The following is a 26,116-nucleotide window of genomic DNA, read 5'->3' as shown; positions in this document are numbered from 1 at the left end:
TCTCTCAGCCACTAAAGCTTTATTTTGTTTCATTTTGCTTCCCCCTTTTGGTCAAGAAGATGTTCTCCATTCCACGATGCTGGGAACAGTTTCATCCCCGGGAGTCATATCCTGCATTGCCAGGGAGATTCACACCCCTGGGAGTCAGGTCCCACATAGCGGGGAGGGCAGCAAGATCACCCACTGAGGTGGCTCAGTTAGAGAGAGAGGCCACATCAGAGCAACAGAGATACACTCAGGGGGAGACTCTTAGGCACAATTATAAGCAGGTTTAGCCTCTCCTTTGCAGTAATGAGCTTCATAGGGGCAAGTCCCAAGATAGAGGGCTCATCTTAGCCTCCTCTTGATCCTGGGTTCTGGGGTTTGTGTTTTTGGGAGGAAGAGAGGGGAGGGGATCAAGCAGCCTGAGAGGGAGTGGGGTCTAATGTGCCCTGGCCCTGGGGGCCCCTCCGTGGAGTACCTCCCTGCCCCCCACTCTCGCCAGGCCTGTGTGTGTCTGTGGCCCTGACTGGGGTTTGGGGTCTGGGACCAGGTGTGATTTGGCCCTACCGGTCCACCAAGGTCCCAATCAAAATGTGATCATCAACTGGGAACCCAGAGGGCAGAGAGTCCTGGAAGGCAGCTGACCCACCCCAGCCCCACTGGGGTGCCATGAGAAGGGTAAACGAGCCCCCCATTCTCCCCAGCTCATGCCTCCTCTCCCCACAGGGACCTTGGCGAGGGCACCAGAGAGCTGGCCGGTGGGCCCTGCGGCATGGACAAGGATCCCTGGACCCCTGGGCCTGGCGCCCTGAGCCCCCGCATCCCCTCTGGTTTACCCCACGCCCAGGTGATGGTGCACATGGAGAGCCCGGGGTGGACAGCACCTGGCTCTGGACCTGCCACAGCCACACCCAGACAACCTGCAGTCTACAGCCTGGGGTAATGGCGACGCCAAGGCCTGGCTGGGACCTGGGAGGGTGAACGGACGCCACCAGCCCATCACCCAGACCTTGACACACATCTGGCTGGAGATCGGGTGACATTGGCTTCCGGGAGCAGAGGTGCTTCAGAGGGCTGAGGTGACACCGGAGACAGGTGTGACTCTGGGTAGTGGGGCCGTTCTGTCCCAAGTTAGCAGTTTTCATAGATGTGGCTTCTTTGAAACCACAGCTGAGGTTCACACACTAGCTGTAGCTGCCCTCTGACCCGGGTTCCTTCAAAGAGACTGGGAGCGGTTTTAAGAAACTCTAGTTTTGCATAGTTGAATAAGAAAACAGCAATAAACTTTTTTGGCAATTACAAATGACCAATTTTTTTCTTAAAAAACAGCAAAATTCGGCATCTTCCTCAGCAGGATATTCTTTTCCGAAGCCGGGATCCATCTAGGGTTCGGCATCTGTTACCTGTAAAGTTGGGAGAGAGAGCCAGGAGATAAAATGAAATTGTTTCTGATGCTGAAACATGCAAAGGTAAAATTCAGTCCCCACTTTCCATCCCTAAGTAGCACAACCTTGAACAGGCAGCCTGACTTGGATCAATTATGACAGTCTCTCCAGCTTCCAGGTGGCTCACCTGGCTGGTTCTCACGTGGGAAGCTGTGGTCAGCAAGAGCTCCTGGGGGCTGGGGGCTGGAGCACCCCCAGGTGGCAGCCCCAGTGGGGCATCTGCTTCCTCTCAGCGTGGCAGCTGGGGTCCTGGGTGGAAGCTGCGTTGTCTTGGTGACCTGGCCCCTGATGTCACCCTGTGTCACTTCTGCATCTTATTCACTCAACACAGAGGCCAACCCTTCCACATCAAGGGGCAGGGGGTTTGGCCTCTACTTTCAGATGGAAGGAGGACCAAAGAATGTGCATTCACGTTTTTTTTTTTATTTTAATGTATTTTATTTAACCCAATATGTCCAGCATATAGATCCTGTACATGTTTTGTTAGATTTATAGCTAAATATTTAACTTTTTGGAGCTATTTTAATTGGAATTTTTTTAAAATTCAGTTTTATTGAGATATATTCACATACCATACGATCATCCATGGTGTACAATCCACTGTTCACAGCACCGTCATGTTAGTTGTGCATTCATCATCCCAATCCCTTTTTTGAACATTTTCCTTACACCAGAAAGAATAAGAACAAAAAATTAAAAAAAAAGAACACCCAAATCACCCCCCCCCATCCCACCCTATTTTTCATTTAGGTTTTGTCCCCATTTTTCTACTCATCCATCCATACACTGGATAAAGGGAGTGCGATCCGCAAGGTTTTCACAATCACACTGTCACCCCTTGTAATCTACATTGTTATACAGTTGTCTTCAAGAGTCAAGGCTACTGGGTTGGGGTTTGATAGTTTCAGGTATTTACTTCTAGCAATTCCAATACATTAAAACCTAAGAGGTGTTATCTATATAGTTCATAAGAATGTCCACCAGAGTGACCTCTTGACTCCATTTGGAATCTCTCAGCCACTGAAACTTTATTTTGTTTCATTTTGCATCTGCCTTTTGGTCAAGAAGATGTTCTCAGTCCCACGATGCCGGGTCCAGGCTCATCCCTGGGAGTCATGTCCTGTGTCACCAGGGAGATTTACACCCCTAGGAGTCAGGTCCCATGTAGGGGGGAGGGCAGCGAGATCACCTGCCAAGTTGGGTTAGCTAGAGAGAGAGGGCCACATCTGAGCAACAAAGAGGCACTCAGGGGGAGACACTTAGGCACAATTATAAGCACAATTCAGCCTCCCCTTTGCAGTAACAAGCTTCATAAGGGCAAGACCCAAGACAGAGGGCTCAGCACACCAGACCGCCAGTCGTCAGTGTTTGCAGACAACGTTTTAAAACCATCACCATCACCTTTACCCCAGTGACTTGCAAGCTGCCCCCCATGCCATCCTTCCAGTCTCTCTCCCCAAGGGAACTACTGATGTGTTTGCATACATGCATTGCACAGATGGGGTTGCACACATTTTCACTTGCTCGTTCAGCAGCTACACGCCCAGATTTGCATCCGTCCTCTCCAGGGCTGGTTCTGGGTCAGCCTCTAGGCATCCACTCGGCAGAGCCAGTTAAAAGTTTACCTCCAGCACCCACAATTTGGGATGGTTACTTGACCTGCCCTTGACCATTGACACTGGGGAGAGCCACTTCCCTGGGAAAAACTAAACAAATCTTGAGGTTTGCCCTTCACCCCTCCCTGCTTCCTGCCCGGAGGTTCAGCAGCCATCTTGGTGCCACGAGGAAGCAAGCTCCACACTGAAGAGCGGCTAGCTGCCCTCACCCCACACTGCCCCGGTGATGTGGGAAAAATAAAGCCACTGCAGCCACATGTGTGTTTTCCCATTTCTTACAGCCAAACACTTTCCTCACTGATCCAAGCTACTTGTGTAGTCCATTTGACAAATATCCCATAAGTTAGGTAGTAAGTCCCCCAATGGAAGGACACTTGGCTTGTTTCATGTCTCTAGCTGTAACAAGTCATGATACTGACATCCTTTACATTCTGGGGCTGCTGTTTTCTATAAGATAGGTTCCCGGGATGGGGATGAGAAGCCAGAGGGTGTGTGCAGAGTTGGTTTCAGAAAGCAGTGATTTTCACATGGTGCCTGTGGACTGCTGAGAAAGGCAGAGGGGAAGATGCAGCCGTCAGCCAGAGCAGCACAGCTTTTAGCCACTGGGATTCCCTGGTAGATTCGGGAAAGCATGCCTCAGCTTTCAAGGAAGCAAAATTGCAGTCTCCACCGCCCTCCTGCCTTCCAGACTCCTACCTGGGATGCTTGCACAGGTGCAAATCCTGTGGCTAGTCTTAATACAAGTTGACATCTATATGCATTTGTACACATCAGGAAGTTTGCCCAGCCTTCAATGCTGAGGACAAAAGGCTCCAGGTTCTTTGGGCTCTATGTTCCCACTGTCAACAAGTGCCTCCACATTCCCGAACCCTCGTCAGGATCAGGAGGTGGGGTTCAGGCAGTGGCGCCCACAGAGAGGGGCTACAGAGCACCTGCCTGTCAGGGGAGGAGAGAGCAGGTAGCAGCCGTGGCAATAACCTTCTGTCCATTGAACACCTCCAAGCTCGTTCCTTAGCATCTGGAACACATAGCCTTGGCTAACCACGTGGCTCACTCCACAGCTTTTTCATTCTCTGCTCAGAAAACACATTGCCTCCTGTTACTATTAAATCAGCATTGGCTGCGTCATGCTGCTGGAACAAACTGCACCCCCAATCTCAGGGGCTTAAATGACACAGTTTATTTCTTGTTCACATTATGTGTCCGGGGTGGATTGGCACTCTGCTCAGGGTGGGCCCCCGGGACCCTGGCTGATGGAGCAGCCCCTATTCCAACATGTGCTTCCCCCACATCTCTGGGGCAGGAGGAGGGAATTTCAGGGGTTCTTGTGCCAGTTATGAAACACTTCTGCCTGGAGGCCTCAAATATAACTCCTGTTCATCACCATTGACCAAAACAAAATATGTGTCCCTCTCAACCACAAAGGGGCTGGGAGGGTCACCTCCAGGTGTCCAAAAAGAAAGGAGAAGGAGAACCGGAGATCAGTGGGTAACCCAATGACAGCTTTATTAGCAATCTTTCAAATTGTGGTGCTGGTGAGAACCACCCTTGGTAGATTACTCAATCTGCACATATGAACCAAATTTAGACATGTTCATATTTTTCATGCTTGTCTTTATTACCCATCTACACATACATTCGGTGTTCCGGTTTGCCAATGCTGCCTTTTTGCAAAATACCAGAAATGGATCGGCTTTTACAAAAGGGGGTTTATTTGGTTACAAAGTTACAGTCTTAAGGCCATAAAGTGTCCAAGATAAAGTGTCAACAACAGAGTACCTTCACTGGAGGATGGCCAATGACATCCAGAAAACCTCTGTTAGTTGGGAAGGCACGTGGCTGGCATCTGCTCCAGAGTTCTGGTTTCAAAATGACTTTCTCCCAGGATGTTTCTCTCTAGGCTGCAGCTCCTCAAAAATGTCACTGTCAGTTGCTCTTGGGGCATTTGTCCTCTCTTAGTTTCTCCAGAACAAAAGTCTGCTTTCAACGGTTGTCTCCAAAATGTCTCTGTAAGCTATAGCTCCTCTCAGCTCCTATGCAATCTTCAAAGTGTCCCTCTTGGCTGTAGCAAGCTCACTCCTTCTGTCTGAGCTTATATAGTGCTCTAGTAAACTAATCAAGGCCCACGCTGAGTGGGCAGGGCCGCACCTCCATGGAAATGATCTAATCAGAGTTATCACCTATAGTTGGGTGGGATGCATCTCCATGGAAACACTCAAAGAATTACAATCTAATCAACACGAATATGTCTGCCCACACAAGATTGCTTCAAAAAGCATGGCTTTTTCTGGGGGACATAATATATACAAACCAGTACACTCAGTAGAGGGGGGTGTCAGTCACAAGGTTTTTACAACCACACAGATAAAAGCTATATGGTTATACAATCATTATCAGAGACCAAGGATTACAGTTCAACATAATCAGGTATTTCCTTCTGGCTACTCTAATCCTCTAGGAAGTAGAAAGAAATATCTATATAATGAATCAGTAGTCATAATCATTTGTTAAATCCTAGCCTCTGGTCACAACTTCTCACTCTCATTTGATCTTTCTCTCAATCTTCAGGGATATCTGGGCAATGACCTTTCTAACTACTTTGTGCTGAAAAGGGGTGTTGACATTATGGGGTAGAGGAATGCAACTGGTTGATATTCTTGGAGAGACTGGTACCTCTGGGTTTCAGGGCTTATCTGGAATAGGAGCCATCTGGAGACTTAATGTTTCTGAAAAAATAAACTTAACAGGCAAAACTTTTATAGAGTCTTATGTTATTCCTAAGGGTTTTCAGGAATACTGTTGGTTGGGGCTTGTTTGTAGACACAATCTTTATTAGCATCCCTGCAGGTGTGAACCCACTGCCAACAGGACCTCTTGAAGATGCTATTTTTAGTTAAGGTGTGGCCCAGCTGAAGGAGGGTGGGTCTTAGTCTGGATTACTGGAAGCCTTTATAAAAAGAAGAAATTCAGACAGATGAAGAAAGCCACCGGGAGAAGCCAGAAGTCAGCAGATCCCAGTAGAGAAAGGAGAGGCCATCACCAGGGACGCAAGGCAGGGTTACCAGCCAAGGAACCCCAAGGATCACTGGCAGCCAGCACCGGAATGTTAGATGCTGAAGCCTCCATTTTGGACTTCTCCTAGCTTCAAAACTGCGAGCCAGTCGATTCCTATTGTTTAAGCCAACCCGTTGTCTGGTGTTTGTCTTAGCTGCTCAGGCAAACCAAGCCCATGTTTTCAACTGATATGGAAGTTGAGTTACACAATCAACATGACTCAGTCCTAAAGCTGGAGCGAGGACATTCTAATAACCAGAAGTGGTGAAATGTTATAGAATTGGGCGAAGATGTCCAACCAGCAGGCCACCCCCTAATCGGACAGTGGCTGGGAAAAAATTGTGCCTCAGGAGTTGATTCCTCAGCAATCTGGTCATCTAGGGGCTCCCTTGATCTATTGGTGTGAACCGAGTCGCCCCCAAACTTGGTGGCTTAAGACAACCATTGCTGCCGCCATATTGTCATCTGTCATGATGAGGGTTTGCTGGGCTCATCTAAGTGTCCTCACTCATGCTTCTCATCAGCAATTGCGGTTCACCAGCAGCTGTGGTTGGAATCATCTGGAGGCGTCTCCACCACATGTCTGGTGGTTGACGTCAGCCCTGGCTGTTGTCTGGGAGCTTAACTGGGGCTCTCGGTGGACACCCCTATGTGTGGCCTCCTCATGTGGTGTGGCTTGTACTTCCTCCCAGCATGGTGGATTTTGAAAGCAACCATCCCAAGAAACAGGAAGTGGAAGGAGAACAGTTTCCTAAGTCCTGGGCGAACAGAACAGATTTCGGTGCCCTCAGACTTCTTGAACTCAGCATGGCCAGAAAAAATCTTTTGAGTCCACCTGCTTCCCTCTTCCCTGGGCCCACAACTCTCTCAGACCCCACAAATCCTTTGGGATCAACCTCAAAATTCATCCAGAATCCAACTGTCCTTCCCATCTCTACGGACTCTTTTCTGTGCAGCCTCTGTCTTCTCTTCTCTCACCTGGACTTGTGCAGTAGCCTTCTCACGGTCTCCCTGCCTCTATCTGAGCCCCCAGGACTCAGTCTCCTCACAGGTCATTCCTGCCTCAGGGCTTCCATGCATGCTCTTTCCTCTGCCCTGGTACCCTGTGGTTCCCTCACATCTCCAGGCACCTGCTCAGATGTCCACTAACAGATTACCCCAAAACTTACTGGCTTAAAAACAAATTAATCACTCCATTTTCTGTAACTGCTTTGGAGGGGCAGGAATTCGGAAGGGGCTCACCAGGCGGTCTTGGCTTGGCATCTCCAGGGAGGCTGCAGTTGGATGTCAGCTGAGGCTGAGGGCATCCGAAGGCTTGACTGGGGCTGGGGACCCCTCTCTGAGGTGACTTGCTCAGTGGCTGTCTGCTCGGGGCTGGTGTGGACTGGGCCCCTTCGCTGGGCTGCTGGAGTGTCCTTGTGATGTGGTGGCCGGCTCCTCCCAGGACAAGCAGTCCGAGAGAGAGGCAGAAGCCACAGTGTCTTCTTCCCATCATCAGGAGCCACACACTGTCACCTCCACCAGCCCTTCTTGGCCACCCAACCCAGCTGACTTCACAGGGGGCCATTGGGCAACGGCTCACCTCCTACTCTTGGCTCTGCTTCATGGCACTCGTCAGTACCTGCACTTAGCCATTGTGCCAGTTGGATGTATTATGTCCCACCAAAGCCATATTCCTTGATGCAATCTTGTGGGGGCAAATGTATTAGTGTTGATTAGATTGGAATCCTTTGAGTGTTTCCATGGAGATGTGACTCAATCAGCTGTGAGTGAAACGTTTGATTGGATGATTTCCATGGAGGTATTACCCTGCCCATTCAGGAGTTAATTGGATCACTGGAGTCGTATAAAGAGTTAACAGACAAGGGACCTCAGAGCAACTGAGAGTGACATTTTGAAGAGGAGCTGCAGCTAAGAGAGGACAAAACGCCTCAAGAGCAACATTTTGGAGAATGCCATTTTGAAATGCAACCTGGGATGAGCAGATGCCAGCCACGTGCCTTCCCAGCTAACAGAGGTTTTCTGGACACCAGTGGCCATCCTCCAGTGAAGGTACCCTATTGTTGAAGCCTTACCTTGGACACTTTGTGGCCTTAAGACTGTAACTTTGTAACCAAATAAACCCCCTTTATAAAAGCCAATCCATTTCTGGTGTTTTGCATAATGGCAGCATTAGCCAACCGGAACAGCCATGTATTAATTTTCTTGGGTAACTGTGGATGCTCTGTCAGGGCAGGAGCCTCACCCATCTTCCCTGTGAGCTGCCTCTGGGTGGAGCACGTGGCAGGTGTTAAGTAAACATTTGTTGAATGAATGAATGCATTTGGGCCAAAGCCCTGAAACCTACTTTCTGGGAGACGGTGGCTCCTGGCCTGGTGGGGACGTGGGAGGTGAATGTCTGTGCTGTTCCTTGATACACACATGCTGTCAATAAAATTCTGTTCCCTGCCAAAAAAAAAATGGGTGGGGGGTGCTGACCTTGGTGGTCTTGTCACCTGCCTTTGTCTCTCCACGTGGTCAGCTCCAACTGTGCAAGTGTTCAACAAGCTGCTTGTATGCATTCATTCAGCCCTCGGACAGCGGTCACTCACAATAAGGCAGCCAACAGGGCATCTTCAGGCAGTGGAGGAGCTTTGAAGAAAAGAAACCAGCAACTGGGGGTTGGGGGACAGGGAGGCGAGTGACGGGGTCAGGGAGAGTCTCAGGGGAGGGGACGCTGGGGCAGAGCCTGAGAAGCTGGGAAAGGGCACCCAGGTGGAGGGCCGAGCATGCACAGACGTTCTGAAAATGAAGCAAGATTGGCCACTGGGGTATGGAAAGTTTGTGGGCAGAGGAAGGACAGATCTGACATGGGGTCACAGGCCCCTCTAGCTGCTGTGCATGGACAATCTGAGGCGAGGCTGGAGGAGGCAGGGAGGCCAGTCTGGGAGGTGATTATCACAGTCCAGGTGAAAACAGGGGGGTAGTCCCAGAGGTGGGGGTAGGCCCTGAATGTGGGGTGTATTTGGAAGGTGGAGCTGACAGGTGGGGAAGGGAGCCCCAGGCTGGTGGTGGTGTCGGGGTGGGGACAGGTAAGAGGGGACACACTTGGAGTCCCTTGGGACATCTCACTGAGTGGCAGGGGTGGAAATCCCAAGCCATTCTCTGGAAAAGTCTTTGGCCTGCCTCTCCCTGCTGCACACGGCATCCCCTTCTAGCCATCCCCTTGCATGCAGATCTCCAAAATTTGGGAGCACACTCTGACCGTCCTCTCCAGCCTCCCCACTTCTCTGCATGGGTTTGCTTTGCTGTGGTCAAAGAGCCTGCAAGAGTTAACTGCAGAGCCCCAAGGAGGGGCTGGGAAGGGGGCTGGGTGGGTTGGTGGCTGTGTCAGTTTGGCTATATATGTCTCCCAGAAAAAGCCAAGTTCTTTGATGCAGTCTTGTGGGGGCAGGCGTATTAGTGCTGATTAGGTTGTAATCCTTTGAGTGTTTCTTTGGAGATGTGACTCAATCAGCTGGGAAAGACTTTGATTGGCTAACTTCCATGGAGATATTACCCCACCCATTCAGGGTGGGTCTCCACTGAATCACTGGAATCATATAAAAGTGTTCACAGACAGAAGGAGGTGCTGCAGCCATGAGGGGCACTTTGAAGAACACACAGGAGCTGAGAAGGGAGCTGAAATGCAACCTAGGAGCAAGCAGATGCCAGCCACGTGCCTTCCCAGCTAACAGAGGTTTTCTGGATGCCAATGGCCATTCTCCAGTGAAGGTACCTGATTGTTGATGCATTACCTTTGGACACTTTATGGCCTTAAGATTGTAACTGTGTAACCAAATAACCCCCCTTTATAAAAGCCAATCCATTTCTGGTGTTTTGCAAAACAGCAGCATTAGCAAACCAGAACAGTGGCATTGCACTGTTTCCCCAAAAATAAAAAAATTAAAATTAAAATTAAAATTAAAGTAAAAAAGAACACCCCAAACATCCCATCCCCCATCACCCTATTATTCATTTAAAAATTTCCCCCATTTTTCTATTCATCTGTCCATACACTGGATAAAGGGAGTGTGAGTCACAAGGTTTTCACAATCACACAGTCACACTGTGTAAGCTACACAGTCATACAATCCTCTTCAAGAATTAAGGCTACTGGGTTGCAGTTCAACAGTTTCAGGTATTTCCTTCTGTTTGAATACGCTAAAAACTATAAAGGGATATCTTATATAACGCATAAGAATAACCTCCAGAGTGATCTCTTGACCCCATTTGAAATGTCTCGGCCACTGAAACTTTATTTTGTTTCACTTCTTTTCCCCCTTTTAGTCAAGAAGACTTTTGCATGGTCACTGCCTAGACATCCCCGAAGATCAGGAAAGTGATTAAACTAGAGGAAGGGGTAGCAACAGACATGGTGAAATTTGACAAAGGATTATGAATACTGAATCTTTATATAATTTTCTTTTTCTTAGTTGCTAGGGTATTAGAGTAGCTAGAAGGAAAGAATTTAAATGGTGGAACTTTGAAATTTGTTCTATAGTTACTTGTTAAATTGTAATTTGACAGCTATACCTTTTTGTATATATGTTATATTTCACAATATGGAAATAATTGAAACTGTGGTACTATACGCATAACAACTTTGGGAATTCCCTATATATCTACTTGTTAAATCATACTTTGAAAGATATTACTTTTTTGTATATATGTTACATTTCATAAGTAAATAATTGAAACTGTGCAACTGTAACCTATAATATTCTTTGAAATTTTCTCTCTAAACACTTGTTAAATTGCACTTGGAAAGTTATTACTTCTATGTATATATGTTATATTCTACAATAAAAAATATTAAAAAAAAAAAAAAGAAGGCTTTCTCAAATCCCATTATACTGGGACCCCAGCTCATTGCCTGAAATCATGACGAAAGTTGCCAGGAGACTTACACCCCTGGGTCCCATGTAGGGGGGAGGGCAGTGAGTTCACCTGCAGAGCGGGCTTAGAGAGAGAGGCCACATCTGAGCAACAAGAGGTTCTCTGCTCCACCCCCCAACCCCCACCCACAGTTTGTTGCTTGCCTTTGGACTCTGCTGACAGCCTTGGACATGTGAATGGGGGTCTGAATAAACGGAGGGGCAGCCCTGTGAAGACAGGGAGGGGGAATATCCCCCTCTGCGGGCAGTGGGGACAGTAAGTGACAAGACCCCATCTGGGAATGAGCTTTGCACACGTGCCTTTATAATGGTATCTGCTGATCGGATGAAGCATGCAAACGGTGACTAAATTCCAAAGAAGCAAAAGTCTGAGGTGGGCACAGGCGGCAGGGGTCTCGGCCAGTGCATCTAACACTTCCCTAGACACTGGTCTCCAGTCGCGCTCCACTGGCCCGGTGGTGGGGAGTAGGACCGGGGTGGGGGACCCACAAAGCTGCCCCGCGCAGGTTGGGGTCGGGCGGGGCCCAGGGGCCGACCTCTAGGATGCGGCCCCTCCTGGCCCGGGAAGGCGGGCCTTGGGCGCTGGGCCCAGGGGCGTCGCTCTGCCCGCGCGCACTTTCCAGTTCGCGTCCTCGCAGCGCGGCCGCCAGAAGCGGCCAAGCCGGCCGGAGGATGCTCGCGCCACGCTGTGAGTGCCCCGGCCCCACCCCAGTCCGGGGGACTGGGGGCACCGGGGGGACCGAGGGGACAGCGCGGGCTGCCCGCCCTTTGGGGCCGAAGCGCGGGGCGCGTAGTCGTAGACCCTGGCGCCCCTGCCGCTGTCCTGCGTTGGGAAGCTTTACGCGGCCGTCGGGGCACCCCACCCCCCGCGCCTGCACCCCGCTGCCGGCCTGGAGAAGGACACCCAGAGGGGATGTGGCACGCGGTGGAGGCGGGTCCTTGGAGCAGCGGCAATGACTCGGCCTCTCTGAGCCTCAGTTTTCCCGTCTGTAACGTGGGCCGGAGAGAGTGGTGGAGGGTGCGGCAGTGGATGTGAAGGTGCATGGAGAAAGCACTCGGGGCTTCCTGAGGGTGAGTGGCGCCTGGCCCCCAACCCCGTGTCCCCACCATGTCCCCTTGATCCATCCACTCGACTCCCCACCCTTATGGCGCTGACATCACCCCTGGGGAGATGAGATATGGAGAGAGTGCCAAGTGCTACGGAACTCTTAACGCAGTGTGGTGGGTGCAGAATAATTGGGGGGCAGGGATCAGGCAGCAGTCGAGGTGGGGGCTGCTGCAGAGGCGCCCGGAGGAGGAAGATGACTGAGCAGGAGAGGGGCAGACCCCACCCCAGGACGCACAGCGATTGACAGGCCAGGTGGGCTCTCATCCGGGGCCTGGCGCTTTCTGCTCTCGGGGCGACCCTGCTGGGGCTTGTCCCCCCACCCACCACAAGCCCCCCAGATCCTCGGGAGAGGCCGGGGCTGGGCCCGGCTGCCCGGTCCGATCTGGGCCTCCTCAGCTTCGTGGGAAGCGCGGCCCGGCTCAGCCCCAGGGAGGGAGGACGGCTCCCGCCCAGGGCGCTTTGGGGGTCTCCTGGCAACATCCGTATCTATTCTCCGGATCCCCCAGGGACCAAGCCGTGAACCGCGATGGTAAACCTACTTGACAGATGGAGAACTGAGGCAGAGAGTTGGAGAGCGTGGGCCTCCGGGAATAGGGCAGTCTTAGAGCTGAAGACTGCACTTCCGGCCCCTTTCCAGGGCAGACTGCAGCATCTCCAATTGCAGCGCGCGCTTGGAGGAGCAGCCCAGAAACACCAAAATCCTCCCCGCAATTGCTGACTGAGAAAGCCCCAGGCTCTCCTACCCCTCCAGTGCGCAGCGGAGCTGGAAAAGCCAGGCCTGCTCCAGCAGGAGCGGGGACAGCTCTGCCCCAGGTCACCTATTTTACAGACCGGGAAACTGAGACTCGGACAGGAGACGGGCCCCCCCGGCTGAGCGGCCGCGGCCGGGGTCAGACCGTTGAGCCCGACCTGACCCCGGAATCTGGAAGCTGCCCTCCTTGGCGGACCCGCTGAGCTACCGCCCTGGGCTGTCCTGCAATCGTTGCCGGACCTCTGGTGTGGCCCTGGGTAAACCATGTCACCTCGCGTTGCCTGAGTTTCCTCACCCGAGACCTGGGAGCGGTAGCCCGGGGCGGGTTGGAGGGCCGTGCCCGGCAGCGCTCGGACCACCTGGCTCCGCTCCCGGGTCAGCAGCGAAGGCGGGAGGCGGAGGGGCGGAGCGGGGCGAGGGCGGGGCCAGGGAGGTGCGCGGCGCTACTGGAGCGGCAGCGTGGCAGCTGGGGGCGGGGCCGAAGTGACGGGCGGAGCTCAAGGATCCTCCCGGCGCAGTAGCTCACGCCGGCGGGGGCGGGGCTGAAATAAGGAGTGGGGTCATGGGGCTTCTCCCAGCGCCGTAGATTACGCCGGCGAGGGCGGGGCTCCGTTAAGGGGCGGGGCGCGGCACACCTCGCGACGGCGCTGCTCACGTCGGCGGGGGCGGGGCTGAGGCAAGGGGCGGGGCTCTGGACGCTCGTGGCGCCGTAGATCACGCTGTCGAGGGCGGGGCTGAAGTAAGGGGTGGCTCGGGGGCTCCTGGAGACACCGTAGTCCACGCCCGCGGGGGCGGGGCTGAGGTACATGGGCGTGACCCGGGGCGCTCGCGGAGCCGTCTCTCACGCTGCTGGGGTCGGGGCTCCTCGAGACGCCGCAGCTCACGTCGGCGGGGGCGGGGCTGAGGCAAAGGGTGGGGTCAGGGGCTCCTGGAGACGCTGTAGACGCGCCGGCGGGGGCACGGCTGAGGCAAGGGGCGGGGCCCGGGAATTTCGCAGCGCCGTAGCCAACGCAGGCTGGGCGTGGCGTGGCGGGAAGGGGCGGGTCTTGGGACGCTGGCGGCGCGGTAGCCCACGCCGGCTGGGCGCCGGCTGGGAGGGGCCTGGAGGTTAGGGGCGGGGCCTGGGATGCTGGCGGCGCCGTAGCCCCCGGCTGGTGGGCGGGGCCTGGCGGAAGGGGCGGGGCTGTCACCCGAGCCCCTGGGGCCTGGCCGGGGCTGCGGACCGACGCGCGGGCCAGGCGGACGGGCCGGGCACAGCCTAGCGGGGGCCGCGGCTGCCGCCATGACAGGTCAGTGCGGGGCCCGTGGGGCTGCAGGCGGGAGTTCCGCGCGCACTGCCGGGCCCGGGCGGAGCACCCTGATCCCTCCCCGGGGCGCGTTCCTTCGCTGCAGGCGCGGGAGGGGGCCGGCGCGGAGGCCGGCCGTGTGACCTTGGCCGGGTCGCCTGCCCTCCCCGGCCCGGGCCCCGCATCTACACAATGGCGATGCCAGTGGAGCCTCGCGCGCGGCATCCCCAGGGCCCCGGCGGCGGGCCTGCACGGTGGGGGTCAGTGCACGGCGACTCGCAGGGTGCACCCATCCCGGGGTGGGGGGGTCAGGGCAGGCCCCCAGGAGCACACCGAGCCGCTCCTCTGCGAGGGTGCAGGGTAGGACACGGGCTCCTTGCAGGGCCGGCATGGGTCCACAAGGCCAAGCCAGGTCTTGGAGAGTTTGAGGGACTGAGTGGTCGCCTCGCTCCTGTGGGCAGGTTGGAGAGAATCGGAATAAACCAGCAGCGGGGAGCAGTCACTGCGGCCTTACTGTGCTTCTTGCACGGTGACAAATCCCTTAATCCTGCCAAGCGCCCCGAGAGCTGGGACCTGGGTGGTGGCAGGGAAGGCGGGGTGTGCTCCTGCACAGCGCGTGGCACCTGTGGAAATCGGTGGTGCCCCCTGGGCTTCCCGTGGGATCCACGGGTGCCAGCTGCACCCCTTGTCCCAGAAAGGCCTGGGGACTCAGGGACGATGACGGAGATTCCAAGGCTGTTTATGCTCCATGCTGGGCACCCCCTGGGCCTCCAATTTCGTTTCCTGGAATGGGGATCTCCACCCTCGCCATCCCCCCAGGGCCTCTCCACATCTGGGGACCCACCCCCTGCTCTGGGGTGGACCTTCCACTGTTGGAAAAACTCTTTCAGGAGGGTGCAAGGGCTCCCAGAGGCCACCCCTCCTTCCATAGAGCCCCCCTGCATGAGGGCAGAGGTCATCATGAGGTGGCCCTGGGGCCAGGGAGACCCCAGAAGACTCCAGTCCTCTCTCCCCAGCACTCTCTGGAGCCTCAGGCTGCATCTGGCACACATGGGCTGACACCTGAGGGCTTCCAGGACACCTGCATTCCATCCTAGGCAGGCAGAGGCGCTAGCCATCACCCCTGTGCTCTGTCATCCCTCCAAACTCTTCTTTATTTGCAGTGGCCATCTCTGAGCACAAACAGTCCACCTGGCTCTGTGTTGGGCACTTCCTGTCCTTAATTGCCTCCTGTGAACAGGTGGCATCTATGTGCAGATGAGGAAACGAAGGCAGGGACTGGGTGGTGCTGGGCCATTATAATACCACACAGCTGGATGGTGGCAGAGCCCAGATTACAACCATGACTCTGCAGCTGTGGACATGCCCTGTCCAGGCCTCCAGAGCCCCAGACTTCTTGTAGACCCCCTCTTCATCCCAGATTGCTCAGAGCCCGTGTGGGCATCAGAAGAGACCCAGAACCCAGAAAGGCCATCTTGGAGCCCCCAGGGGCTGGGTGTCAGCAGAGGCTGAAGCAGGCTATCCAAGGAGGTTTCCTGCAGGAAGAGGCCTTGAGCTGGGAGACCCCAGCCAGCCAGGGCCTCCCCACAGGCTCTGAGGGAGGGACCTCATCTCCCTGATCTGTTTGCTGGACATCACACCCCTTCATTTTAGGGACAGGGAAGTGAGGCTGGGAGGGCTGGGTGAGACTCCCCACTTCTGTGCACACACCCCTCAGGGGCCCACTTTCTGTGGGTACTGGGCTGAGGCTGCAGCTGCTGGCACCTGGGCAGTGAGTGCTCTCAGCTCACCCACTCAGGCGCAGGATAAGAGGGGCTTCCGGAGGTTGACACCTAGGTATCCAGGCCACAGTGGAGGCTGGGCCTGAGGGTCTCTTGGAGGAGGGGAACGGCAACTGATCACATGGCAGCCAGACAGAAAGACAGGGAGAGGGGCATGGTGACAAGGCTGGCAGCTGCTGGGCATGAAGACCTGGGGGTGCGGCTGGCTCCCACAGCGCCTCGAATGCCAAGCTGAGAAGACAGAGGGTTCAGGCAGAGGGGGACATGTTGGGGGTCCCTGTTCCTGGCGCCCGTTGGGGCGAGGGGCCTGGCAAAGAGCCCGGGCAAAGCGATTCCATCCTCCTTTATCGTGTGACAACTGTTGTGGGACGTGTGCATCAGGACCCGGTTCCGAGGCCATTTCCTTTGCGTGTGCCCTTTCTGTGCTTCTGCAGGGCCTGCTCTGGGGTGTGGTTTGCGTGCACAGTTTACAAACAGCCACAGTCAACGTCAGGAAGCCGCCGAGTGCCCAGGAGCTGTGCGGTCTGGGCTGTATGAGGTGACTCATGCTGGTGACTCATGATGCGGGGGCAGCGGAGGGCCCGGCCTGGCTGTACCAGCCTTGCCCGTGGCCATGGGACTGGCAGGGGATCTACCCATGGAGGATCTTACAGGGTGCATTCATTTGTGCCCGGTGCTCATGGAGTAGTGACACCCTGGGAGGCAGTGCTGGACAGGACACCTTGGCTCTGGTCCCTGGTAGACGGATATGATGTGGCTAATTACACAGTTCATGCACATGTGAGAGGGCAGCACATTTGGAGGTCACGGGGTGGCCCCTCAACTCGCTGGGCCTTGGATCTGTCACTTACTAGCTGGCCCTGATCTCCTCGCCGTGCCTCAGTTTACCCATCTGTAAGACGGGGGTGGTAGTTAGTAGTGCTTTCGTTACAGGGCTGTTGCAAGGATGAGTTTATTGGGGCACAGAAAGCCTGCTGTACCCACAGCACGTGGGCCTGTCTGGTACACACAGGTTGTTGTACTGGTTAATTCTGCAGGGGCTGAGGCCAGACTGCTGGGGTCCTGGCCGTGTGGCCTGGGCAGGGGCCAGGGCTCAGCTTCCTCAGTGGGGTGGGTGTTGCAGCCAAGTCTGCCCGTCTGTCTGTCATACAACTATGAGGGCTCAGCCACTGTTTCCAGCCCCAGCCTCCTTCACCTGGGGCCAAATGTTGCACGACCTCACGCTGGATGATGGGCTGGGGCGGGGCAGGGAGGAAGCATCTGTGAACCAGCACCACCACCCCCCATATTATTCGTTAGAGGGGCAGCTGTGTGGGGGGGGTGAGTAGGTGTTTGCACAGTTGATGGGTGAATGCCAGCCCCCTCCCCTATCCATGAGCCCCTTGAGGACATGGGCATCCCGCTGTGTCACTGTGGTCCCCGAGCATCTGCATGGGGCGGGCACCCTGAGATACGTAGGGGGTCCCCAACCTGGCCTCAGACCTCAGAGGCCTTGCAGGGCCCCACAGACCACAGGTGCTTTCAGGGAAAGGGGGGGTTTGGTATTTAGAATTTGGGGTGAGGGCCTGGCAAAGAGCCCGGGCAAAGTGATTCCTTTGCACAAGCAAACGAAATGGCCTTGAAACCAGGTCCTGATGCACACGTCCCACAATAGTTGTCACAGGATAAATATTGGGACCATGAGCTATTGCACTTGTGCTCTGTCCCTCCATGAAATCAGAGGGCATGCCCTGCTTCTTCCATCACAGTGACCCCATTGAAAAAAAAAATCAACTTTGTTGAGGTATAACTTACCTTACAGGAAAATGTGCTCATTTTTAGTGAACAGCTCAATGCATTTTGATAAATGTGCACATCCATGTAATTACCACCCCACTCCAAACCAAGACACAGAACATTTCCATCACTCCAGAAAGTTCCCTCTGGCTCCCTATCAGATAAATGTCCACCCGTCTGCTTTCTGTGACCTCGTTTTTTTTTGTTTTTTTTTTCCCCCTTGAAATTTCAACAATGGAACTTTTTGTTTCCAAATAGGATTTTAAAAAATTAGTAGACTTTATTTTTTACAGCAGTTGTAGATTTACAGAAAAACAAGCAGCTAGTACAGAGTCCCGATGCAGACATACCTCATTTTATGGTGCTTCGCTTTACTGTGTTTCGCAGCTGTTGTGTTTTTTTTTTTAACAAATTGAAGGTTTGTGGCAACCTTGTGTTGATATTGGCGTCATTTTTCCAACAGCCTGTGCTCAATTCTTGTCTTTGTGTCACATTTTAATTAAAGTATGTACAGTTTTTTAGACATAATGTTATTGCACACTTAATAGACTTTAGTAAACTTTTTTTTCAAATGTAAACTTTTATATGTACTGTGTTTTAGTTTCCTAGGGTGCTTAAAGCAAATATCATGAAATGGGTTGGCCTAAACAATGGAAATTTATTAGCTTACGGCTTTGAGTTCGAGAAAATCAAATCACGGTGTAACCAAGGTGACGCTTTCTTCTGCAAGACCAGATCCCGTGATCCTCGGCTTCTCTGCCACAAGGTGGCATCCCCTGGTCTCCCCCTTCTCTTCCGGGCTCCTTTGCTCTCAGCTTCTTGCTTCCATGGCTTTCTCTCTGCCTGAATTTCATACTTTATAAAAGGACTCCAGTAAGAGGATGAAGACCCACTCAGATTGATCTGGGTCACACCTTAACTGAAGGAGCCTCATCAAAAGGTCCTAATTACAATGGGTTCACACCCACAAGAATGGATTAGATTTGAGAACATGTTTTTCTAGGGTACATACAGCTCCAAACCACCCCACAGTGGGAATCAAAAAAATTCAAGTGATTTACTTTATTTTTTGCAAAAATTGCTTTATTGTGGTGGTCTGCACCCAAACCCCCATATCTCCGAGATTTGCATGTATATTCCCTCACGCCACCCAGTTTCCTTTATTATTAACATCTTGCATCAGTCAACATGTAACTAATGGTACATTGGTTACATTGATACATTTGTTACAATTGAGGAACCAACACTGTTACATTATTATTAACAAATTCCATGGTTTACAGTAGGGCTCACTCTGTGTTGTACAGGCTGAAGCGTTTTGACAAATGCACAATGTACTGTATTCACCACTGCAATATCATATGGGATAGTTTCACGGCCCTAAAAATGCTCTGTGCTCCCTCTCTTCATGCCACCCTCCCTCCCTTCTCATGAACCCTTGGCAACCACTGAAATTTTTATTATCTCTATAGTTTTGTCTTTTCCAGAATGTGCTATGGTTGGAATCATACAGTGATTGGAATCATACCTGTGTGTAACCTTTTCAGATGGCTTCTTTCACTTATCAATATGTATGTAAGATTCCTCCACGTCTTTTCAGGGCTTGATGCTCATTTCTTTCGATCGCTGAGTTATATTCCATTGTATGGTTGGGCCACGGTTGTTTATCCATTCACCTTTCCAAGGACATCTTGGCTGTTTCCAGTTTTTGGCAATTATGAGTAAAGCTGCAATAAACATTCATGTGCAGGTTTCTGTTTGGACATCGGTTTTCATCTCTTTTGGGTAAATACTGAAGAGCATGATGGCTGGTTTTTTTGGCGAGACTATGTTTAGCTTTGTAAGAATCTGTTTTAGTTTCTTGGGCTGCTCAAAGCAATGCTATGAAATGATTCGGCTCAAACAAAGGGGAATTTGTTTGCTTACAGTTAGCATCTGGGAAAATGTCCAAATCAAGGCATCGTCAAGGTGATGCTTTCTTCCCAAAGACGGGCTGCGGGTGATCCTTGGCTTCTCTGCCACATGGCAAGGCACATGGCGGCATCTGCCTGTGTCTCCCTTCTCTTCTGGGTTTAATTACTTTTAGCTTCTTTCTTCCATGATGCTCTCTCGTCCTCTCTCTCTGTATTCATTCCATTTATTAAGACCCATCCTGAATGAGGTGGGCTGTACCTTAAATGAAGTAACCTCATCAGAATGGGTCCACAGCCACAGGAATGCATTAGATTTAAGAGCATGTTTTTCTGGGGTGCACACAGCTTCAAACCACCACACTGCCAAGTTATCTTCCAACATGGCTGTACCACTTTGCATTTACACCAGCAATGAATGAAGAGTTTCTGTTGCTCTGCATTCTTACCAGCATTGGGTAGTGTCAGTTTTTTTGGCTTTTTTGGTGTTGCAGTATCTCATCATTGCAATTCCCTAATGACATATAGTGTTGAGCACCTTTTTATATGCTTATCATCTTTATATCTTTGGTGAGGTGTCTGGATCTTTTGCCCATTTTTTAATTGGGTTGTTTGTTTTCTTATTCAAGCATACTTTGTATATTTTAGATAGCAGTCCCTTATCAGATAGGTGTTTTGCAAATATTCTCCCAGTCTGTGGACTGTCTTTTCTTTCTCTTAACAGTGTCTTTTGTAGAGTGGAATTTTGCATTTTGATGAAGCCCAACTTCTCAATTTTTTCTTTCATGGATCGTGCTTTTGGTGTTGTGGAAGTTCATTTTGTACATGTTCTTTATCAAGTTGAAGAAGTTCCCTTGTATTGCTAGTTTGCTGAGAGTTTTTTTTTCCCCCATGAATGAATGTTTTGCTTTTTCTGCATCTATTGATCTGATCGTATGATATTACTTCTTTAGCCTGTTGATGTGATGAATTACATTAATTGATTTTTGTTTTTCTTTTTGGCAAACTGTTTATTGAATTTGGGGTCCTTATGGGGTATCTCGTTATATGCTCGAATCTCAGTATTTAGGGGATGGTAAAGTAGCAATGGTGAATTTGGGAATCTGGTCTCCCAAAAGTACCTGCCGCTCTATCCCCGATTCTTCAATGGCTGCCAGGCAGATCACTCCTCCACTAGAGCCATCCTGCTCCATGGCCAAAGCAAGAGCATTGGCAGTGAAGTGCAGACACTCTTCCTTGCTCATGCCCTCCTGGTAGGTAGCATCAACATAACCATAGATATAGGAGCTCCTGGAGCCTCCGATGGCAAAGGACTGCCTTACCATCATATCCCCCATGGGCACTGAGTACACCTGCCCTCCTTCCTGGGGGTCCCAGCCGGCGATGATGATTCCTGCTATCAGGTCTTCCCAGTATCGGTAACACATCTCCTTAAAGAGGCTGGCTGCTGCGTGTACCAGTGGAGGCTCATTCAGTTCAATGCTGTGGAAGCCAAGCTAGTAAGTGACAGCATCAGCTACTGCCTGGATATTAGCTGCTGAGCCTGAAAGGCAGCAAAAAATTCGGTCATGAATGGGAATCAGCTTGTCAGTCATGCGATTGGCGATGTAGGACCCAGTGGTTGTTCTGGAGTCGGCCCCCAGAACCCCTCCCCCGTCAAACTGCACAGCCATGATAGTGGTCCCTGTGGAGACTTCCCGGTTTTCCCAGTCGGGAGCGATCGCCTCCGGCCCCCAAGCCGGCACTGGCTGGGCTTCTTGAGCAGCTACTAAGGTTGCCGCCATCTTCCTCCTCCGGGGCTGCCACAAAGCCACGTTAATTGATTTTTGAGTGCTGAACCAGCCTTGCATACCTAGAATAAATGTCACTTGGTCATGGTGTATCATTCTTTTTATACTTTGTTGGATTTGACTTGCTAATATTTTGTTGAGGATTTCTACTGTGTAGGTGAAAGATAATTGGTCTATAGTTTTCCTTTTTGTAATGTCTTTATCTGCTTTTGGTATTCAGGTAATGATTGTCTCACAGAATAAGTTGTGGAATATTCCCTCTGCTTCTATTTTCTGGAAGAGATTACAGAGAATTGGTATCATTTCTTTCTTAACTGTTTGTTAGAACTCACCAGTAAAGCCATCTGGGCCTGGTGCTTTCTGTCTTGGAAGGTTCTTAATTATTGATTCAATTTCTTTAGTTAATATAGGTCCATTCAGATTATTTCTCTTTGTGTGGGTTTTGGTAGATTGTTTCTTTCAAATAATTGGTCCATTTCATCTACGTTATCAAGTTTGTAGGTGTAGTGTTGTTCATAATATTCCTTTTTAAAAAAAATCTTTTTAATATCTATGAAATCAGTTGTGATGGCCCCTTTTTCATTTCTCATATTAGTAATTTGTGTCTTCTCTCTTTTTCTCTTGGTTAGCCTAGCTGTAGGTTTATCAATTTTATTAGTCTTTTCACAGACTTTTGTTTTTGTTGATTTGGGTTTTGTTGATTTTCTGTTTTGTTTTCCTATTTTCAATTTCATTTATTTCTGCTCTGTTTTTTATTCTGCCTGCTTTAGGTTTATATTGCTCTTCTTTCTCTAGTTTCCAAAAGTATAAATTTAGATTATTGATTTTAAGTCTTCTTTTTCTAATATATGCATTCAATGTTATAAATTTGCCTTTAAGCACTGCTTTTGCAAAATGCATCCCACAAATTTTGGTAAGTTATATTTTTCATTTTCATTTAGTTCAAGATATTTTTAAATTTCTCTTAAGACTTTTTGTTTGACCCATGTGTTATTTAGAAGTTTGTTGTTTAATCTCCAATTATTTGGGGGCATTTTCCAGCTATCTTTCATCATTGATTTCTAGTTTAATTCCACTGCAGTCTGAGAGGATACTTCGCATGGTTTCTATTCTTGACTTGTGTTTCATGAGCCAGAATGTGGCCTGTCTTGATGAATGTTCCATGAGAGCTCGAGAAGTCTGCGTATTCTGCTGTTGGATTAAGTATTCAGTAAATGTGAATTATATCTAGCTGATTGGTGATGCCGTTCAGTTCAACCATGTCCTTGCAGATTTTCTGCCTGTGGGATCTGTTAATTACCGACAAAGGAGTGTTGAAATCTCCAGCTATAATTGTGGATTTGTCTATTTCTCCTCGCAGTTCTGTTTTTTCCTTACGTATTTTGACGCTCCATTGTTAGGCACATACAGATTAAAGATTAAGTCTTCCTGGAGCATTGGCCCCTTTATAATTAAGTAATGCCCCCACTTTTACCCTGATAATTTTCTTTGTTCTGAAACCTGCTTTTCTGAAATTAATTCATCAGTTAATTCTTTTGATTTGTCTTAGCATGGTATGTTTTATCCATCCCTCTATTTATTTTTAATCTAGCTGTGTCTTTATATTTAAAGTGGGTTTCTTGTGGACAACATATAGTCAGGACTTGTTTTGTTTTTTTTAGTCCATTATGTCAGTCTTTATCTTTTAATTGGTGTATTTAAACCATTAACGTTTAAAGTGATTATTGGTATAGTTGGATTAATATCTAACTTATTCATGACTGTTTTCTATTTGTTGTACTTGTTCTTTGTTTCTTTTTTAGAAACAACTTCCCCTCTTTTTCTGCCTTCCCTGGTTTTTAGTCATTTTATGATTCCATTTTCTCTCCTTCCTTAACCTATTAAATATAGTTCTTTTTAAAAAAATTTTAGTGGTTGCCATAGAGTTTGCAGTAATCATTTACAGCTAATCTAAGTCCACTTTCTAATAACACTATACTGCTTCAAGGGTAGTGCAGATACTTGTAAGTATTAATTCCGTCCTCCCTTTCCTTCTTACATTATCATTCACTTCACTCAGCTACTAGCTATTATCACACAGTACATTTTTGCTGCTATTTTAACCAACTATCTATTAGATCAATTTCCTGGATCTGTGGTTTGGTGCAAAGCTATAGATCTGAGTTTCCTGGATCTGTGGCTTGGTGAAAAATTCCCAGCCATTATTACTTCAAATATTCCTTCTGGTGTTCCCCTTACACCTTTTGTAATTGTCCACAATTCTTGGATATTCTGTTCCATGTTTATCATTCTTCTTTCCTTTCTTGCTTTTCAGTTTGCAAAGAGAATCTCTTCAAACTCACTGATTCTTTCCTCAGACACGTTGAATCTCCTGGAGATCCCATCAGAGACATTCTTTATCTCTGTTCATTTCCTTTTGATTATTTCTTGGAATTTCCATCTGTCTGCTTCTGTTTTCTGTCTGTTTTTGCATGTTGTCCGCTTTTCCCACTAGAGACCTTAGCATAGTTCTAATCCTAGTTATTTTAAATTCCTGGTCAGATAATTCCAGAGTCTCTGCCACACCTGAGTCTAGTTCTGATGCTTTCTTTGTCTCTTTAGGCTGTATTTTTCTTGTCTTTTAGCATGCCTTATAATTTTTGTTTTTTTGAAAGCTGGCCATGATGCATCAGGTACTAGGAAGAGAGGTGACTAGGACTTAGGTGTAGGGGTTTATGTTTCTGACTATGAGTTAGGCTGTGTTTACTGTGTACTATATGTATAGGTGTCAGAGGCTAAAAATTTCCTCTGGTGTCCTTGTTTTTGTTCCCCCATATTGTCTTTGGGTTTCCCTAGATATTCCTTCTTAAAATAGGGCCTGAGCCTTCAAGTTCTCTGAACTGAAATCCAATAATGTGGTGGTAAAATGTGGGGGGAGGAGATGCGTTCTCTAATCTATGAGCCCAGCCCCGGGCTTGGGTGCTTCTCAGATCTGCCCCCTCCCCAAACCCCTCCTTAGGTGAGTCGGGAAGGCTGGAGGGGGCTGCAGTTGGGGATTTCCCTTCCCCCAAGGGGGTAAGCCTCGTAAAGCAGTTTCCCTTGAGGGCAGGTGGAGAACAGAATGCTCTGCGTGTATTTCAGAATGGTTACTTTTCTTCCCGTGTTGGAAGCAGGAGGAAAAGTTTTTTTTTCCTCTGAGGAGTTTTTTAACTCTCAAGATGGTTCACACACAGCCTCCGGCAGTTTGTCACTTACCTTTTAAGTGTGCCTTCCCATTCCCAGCAACTTCTGCACCTGGCAAGCCGTGAGTCTCTATTCACCTGTCTCTCCAGTTTTGGGGGTGTCAGTTTGCTCTGTGACTTTGGTTCTCTGACAGATCTAGGAGGAATGTTTGATTTCCAGTTCATTCAGATTATTACTTGTTGGGAAGATGGGATGACTTCTAAGCTCTTTACTATGTCAGAACGGAAACTAGAAGTCCAAATAGGATTTGTTGTTGTTGTTTTGCTTTAAAAATTTTTTTGTCAGAGAGTAGACTTACAAAAAATGATGCAGAAAATACAGAACTCCCATGTATATCCACCAAGTTCTGTTATTAACACTTTGCATTAGTGTGTTAATTTTGTTACCACTGATGGAACAATATTATTATAATTATGCTATTAACTATAGTCCATGGTTTACATTAGGGTCACTTCATGCTGTACAGTCATTTTTGTTTTCGTTTTTGTTGTTTAGTTTTTATTCTAATAACATGCACAACCTAAAATTTCCCTTTTTAACCACATTCACACATACAATCCGGTGGTGCTAATTACATTCAGAATGTTGTGCTACCCATCACCACTGTCCATTACCAAAACTTTTCAGTCACCCCAAACGGAAACTCTATGCCAATTAAGCATTAACTCAAAATTCTCTACCCCCACCCAAGCCGCTGGAAACCTGTGTTCCAGTGTCTGAGATTATGAATTTGTTTATTCTAATTATTTCATATAAGTGAGATTATACAAATCCTTTTATATGTGGCTTATTTCACTCAACAAGGTGTCTTCAGTGTTTATCCATGTTGTCACATGTATCAGAACCTCATTCCTTTTTACAGCTGAATAATATTCCATTGTGTGTATATACCACATTTGATTTATCCAGTCATTGATTGATGGACACTTGGGTTGTTCCATCACTTGGCAATGATGCTGCTATGAACATTGGTGTGTTCGAGTCCCTGCTTTCAATTCTTTTGGGTATATACCTAGTAGTGGGATTGCTGGGTCATATGGCAAGTCTATACTTAGCTTCCTGAGGAAGTGCCAAACTGTCTTCTACAGTGGCTGCACTGTTTTCCATTCTCTCCATCAGTGAATGAGTATTTCTCTTTCTCCACATCCTCTCCAACACTTGTAGTTTTCTGTCTTCTTAACAGTAGCCTTCTAGTGCATGTGCAGTGATATCTCATTGTGGTTTTGATTTGCATTTCCCTAATGGCTAATGATGTCAGGTATTTTTTCACGTGCTTTTTGGCCATATGTGTCTTCTTTGGAGAAATGTCTTTTCAAGTCTTTTGCCCATTTTTTAATTGGGTCATTTGTCTTTTTTGTTGTTGAGTACAAACAGGATTTAAAAACGGAAAACATTTAATTTGAAAATAATTTCAAACTTAAGGATAGATACAAGAATAAGAATAAGTGAGTCACCCTTAACATACATACATCCCTATAC

General features: G+C 49.5%; 1 protein-coding gene, 1 long non-coding RNA gene and 1 pseudogene across 8 annotated transcripts in view; 1 reads left to right on the top strand and 2 right to left on the bottom strand.

Moving 5' to 3' along the window:
* LOC119504678 (caspase recruitment domain-containing protein 19-like) overlaps window positions 1-26,116 on the top strand; it is a 69,194-nt gene that overhangs the window by 37,577 nt on the left and 5,501 nt on the right. For 4 of the 7 annotated variants that reach the window (XM_037797077.1, XM_037797076.1, XM_037797079.1 and 1 more), the window contains one exon: window positions 709-1,285. The exons of 2 other annotated variants lie outside the window; for them this stretch is intronic. In XM_037797077.1, coding sequence (XP_037653005.1) covers window positions 709-925 — 217 coding nt within the window. In that variant the 3' untranslated portion in view covers window positions 926-1,285. Of the gene's footprint in view, window positions 1-708; window positions 1,286-14,035; window positions 14,162-26,116 lie in introns of those variants that run through there. One more of the 7 variants, XM_037797083.1, reaches the window with a different exon arrangement.
* Window positions 1,064-13,216, bottom strand: LOC119504679. Its single transcript, XR_005210610.1, has 4 exons — window positions 12,661-13,216; window positions 8,576-8,728; window positions 2,000-2,091; window positions 1,064-1,385 (listed from the first exon to the last, which is right to left on the bottom strand). It is a non-coding gene; the product is annotated as an uncharacterized LOC119504679 (long non-coding RNA).
* Window positions 20,684-21,588, bottom strand: LOC119545550 (annotated as a pseudogene).

This window comes from Choloepus didactylus, chromosome 10, assembly GCF_015220235.1.
Source record: "Choloepus didactylus isolate mChoDid1 chromosome 10, mChoDid1.pri, whole genome shotgun sequence".
Taxonomy (NCBI): domain Eukaryota; kingdom Metazoa; phylum Chordata; class Mammalia; order Pilosa; family Megalonychidae; genus Choloepus; species Choloepus didactylus.
Note: the sequence above shows the minus strand (reverse complement) of the source record. Positions and strands in the feature narration are given on the sequence as shown.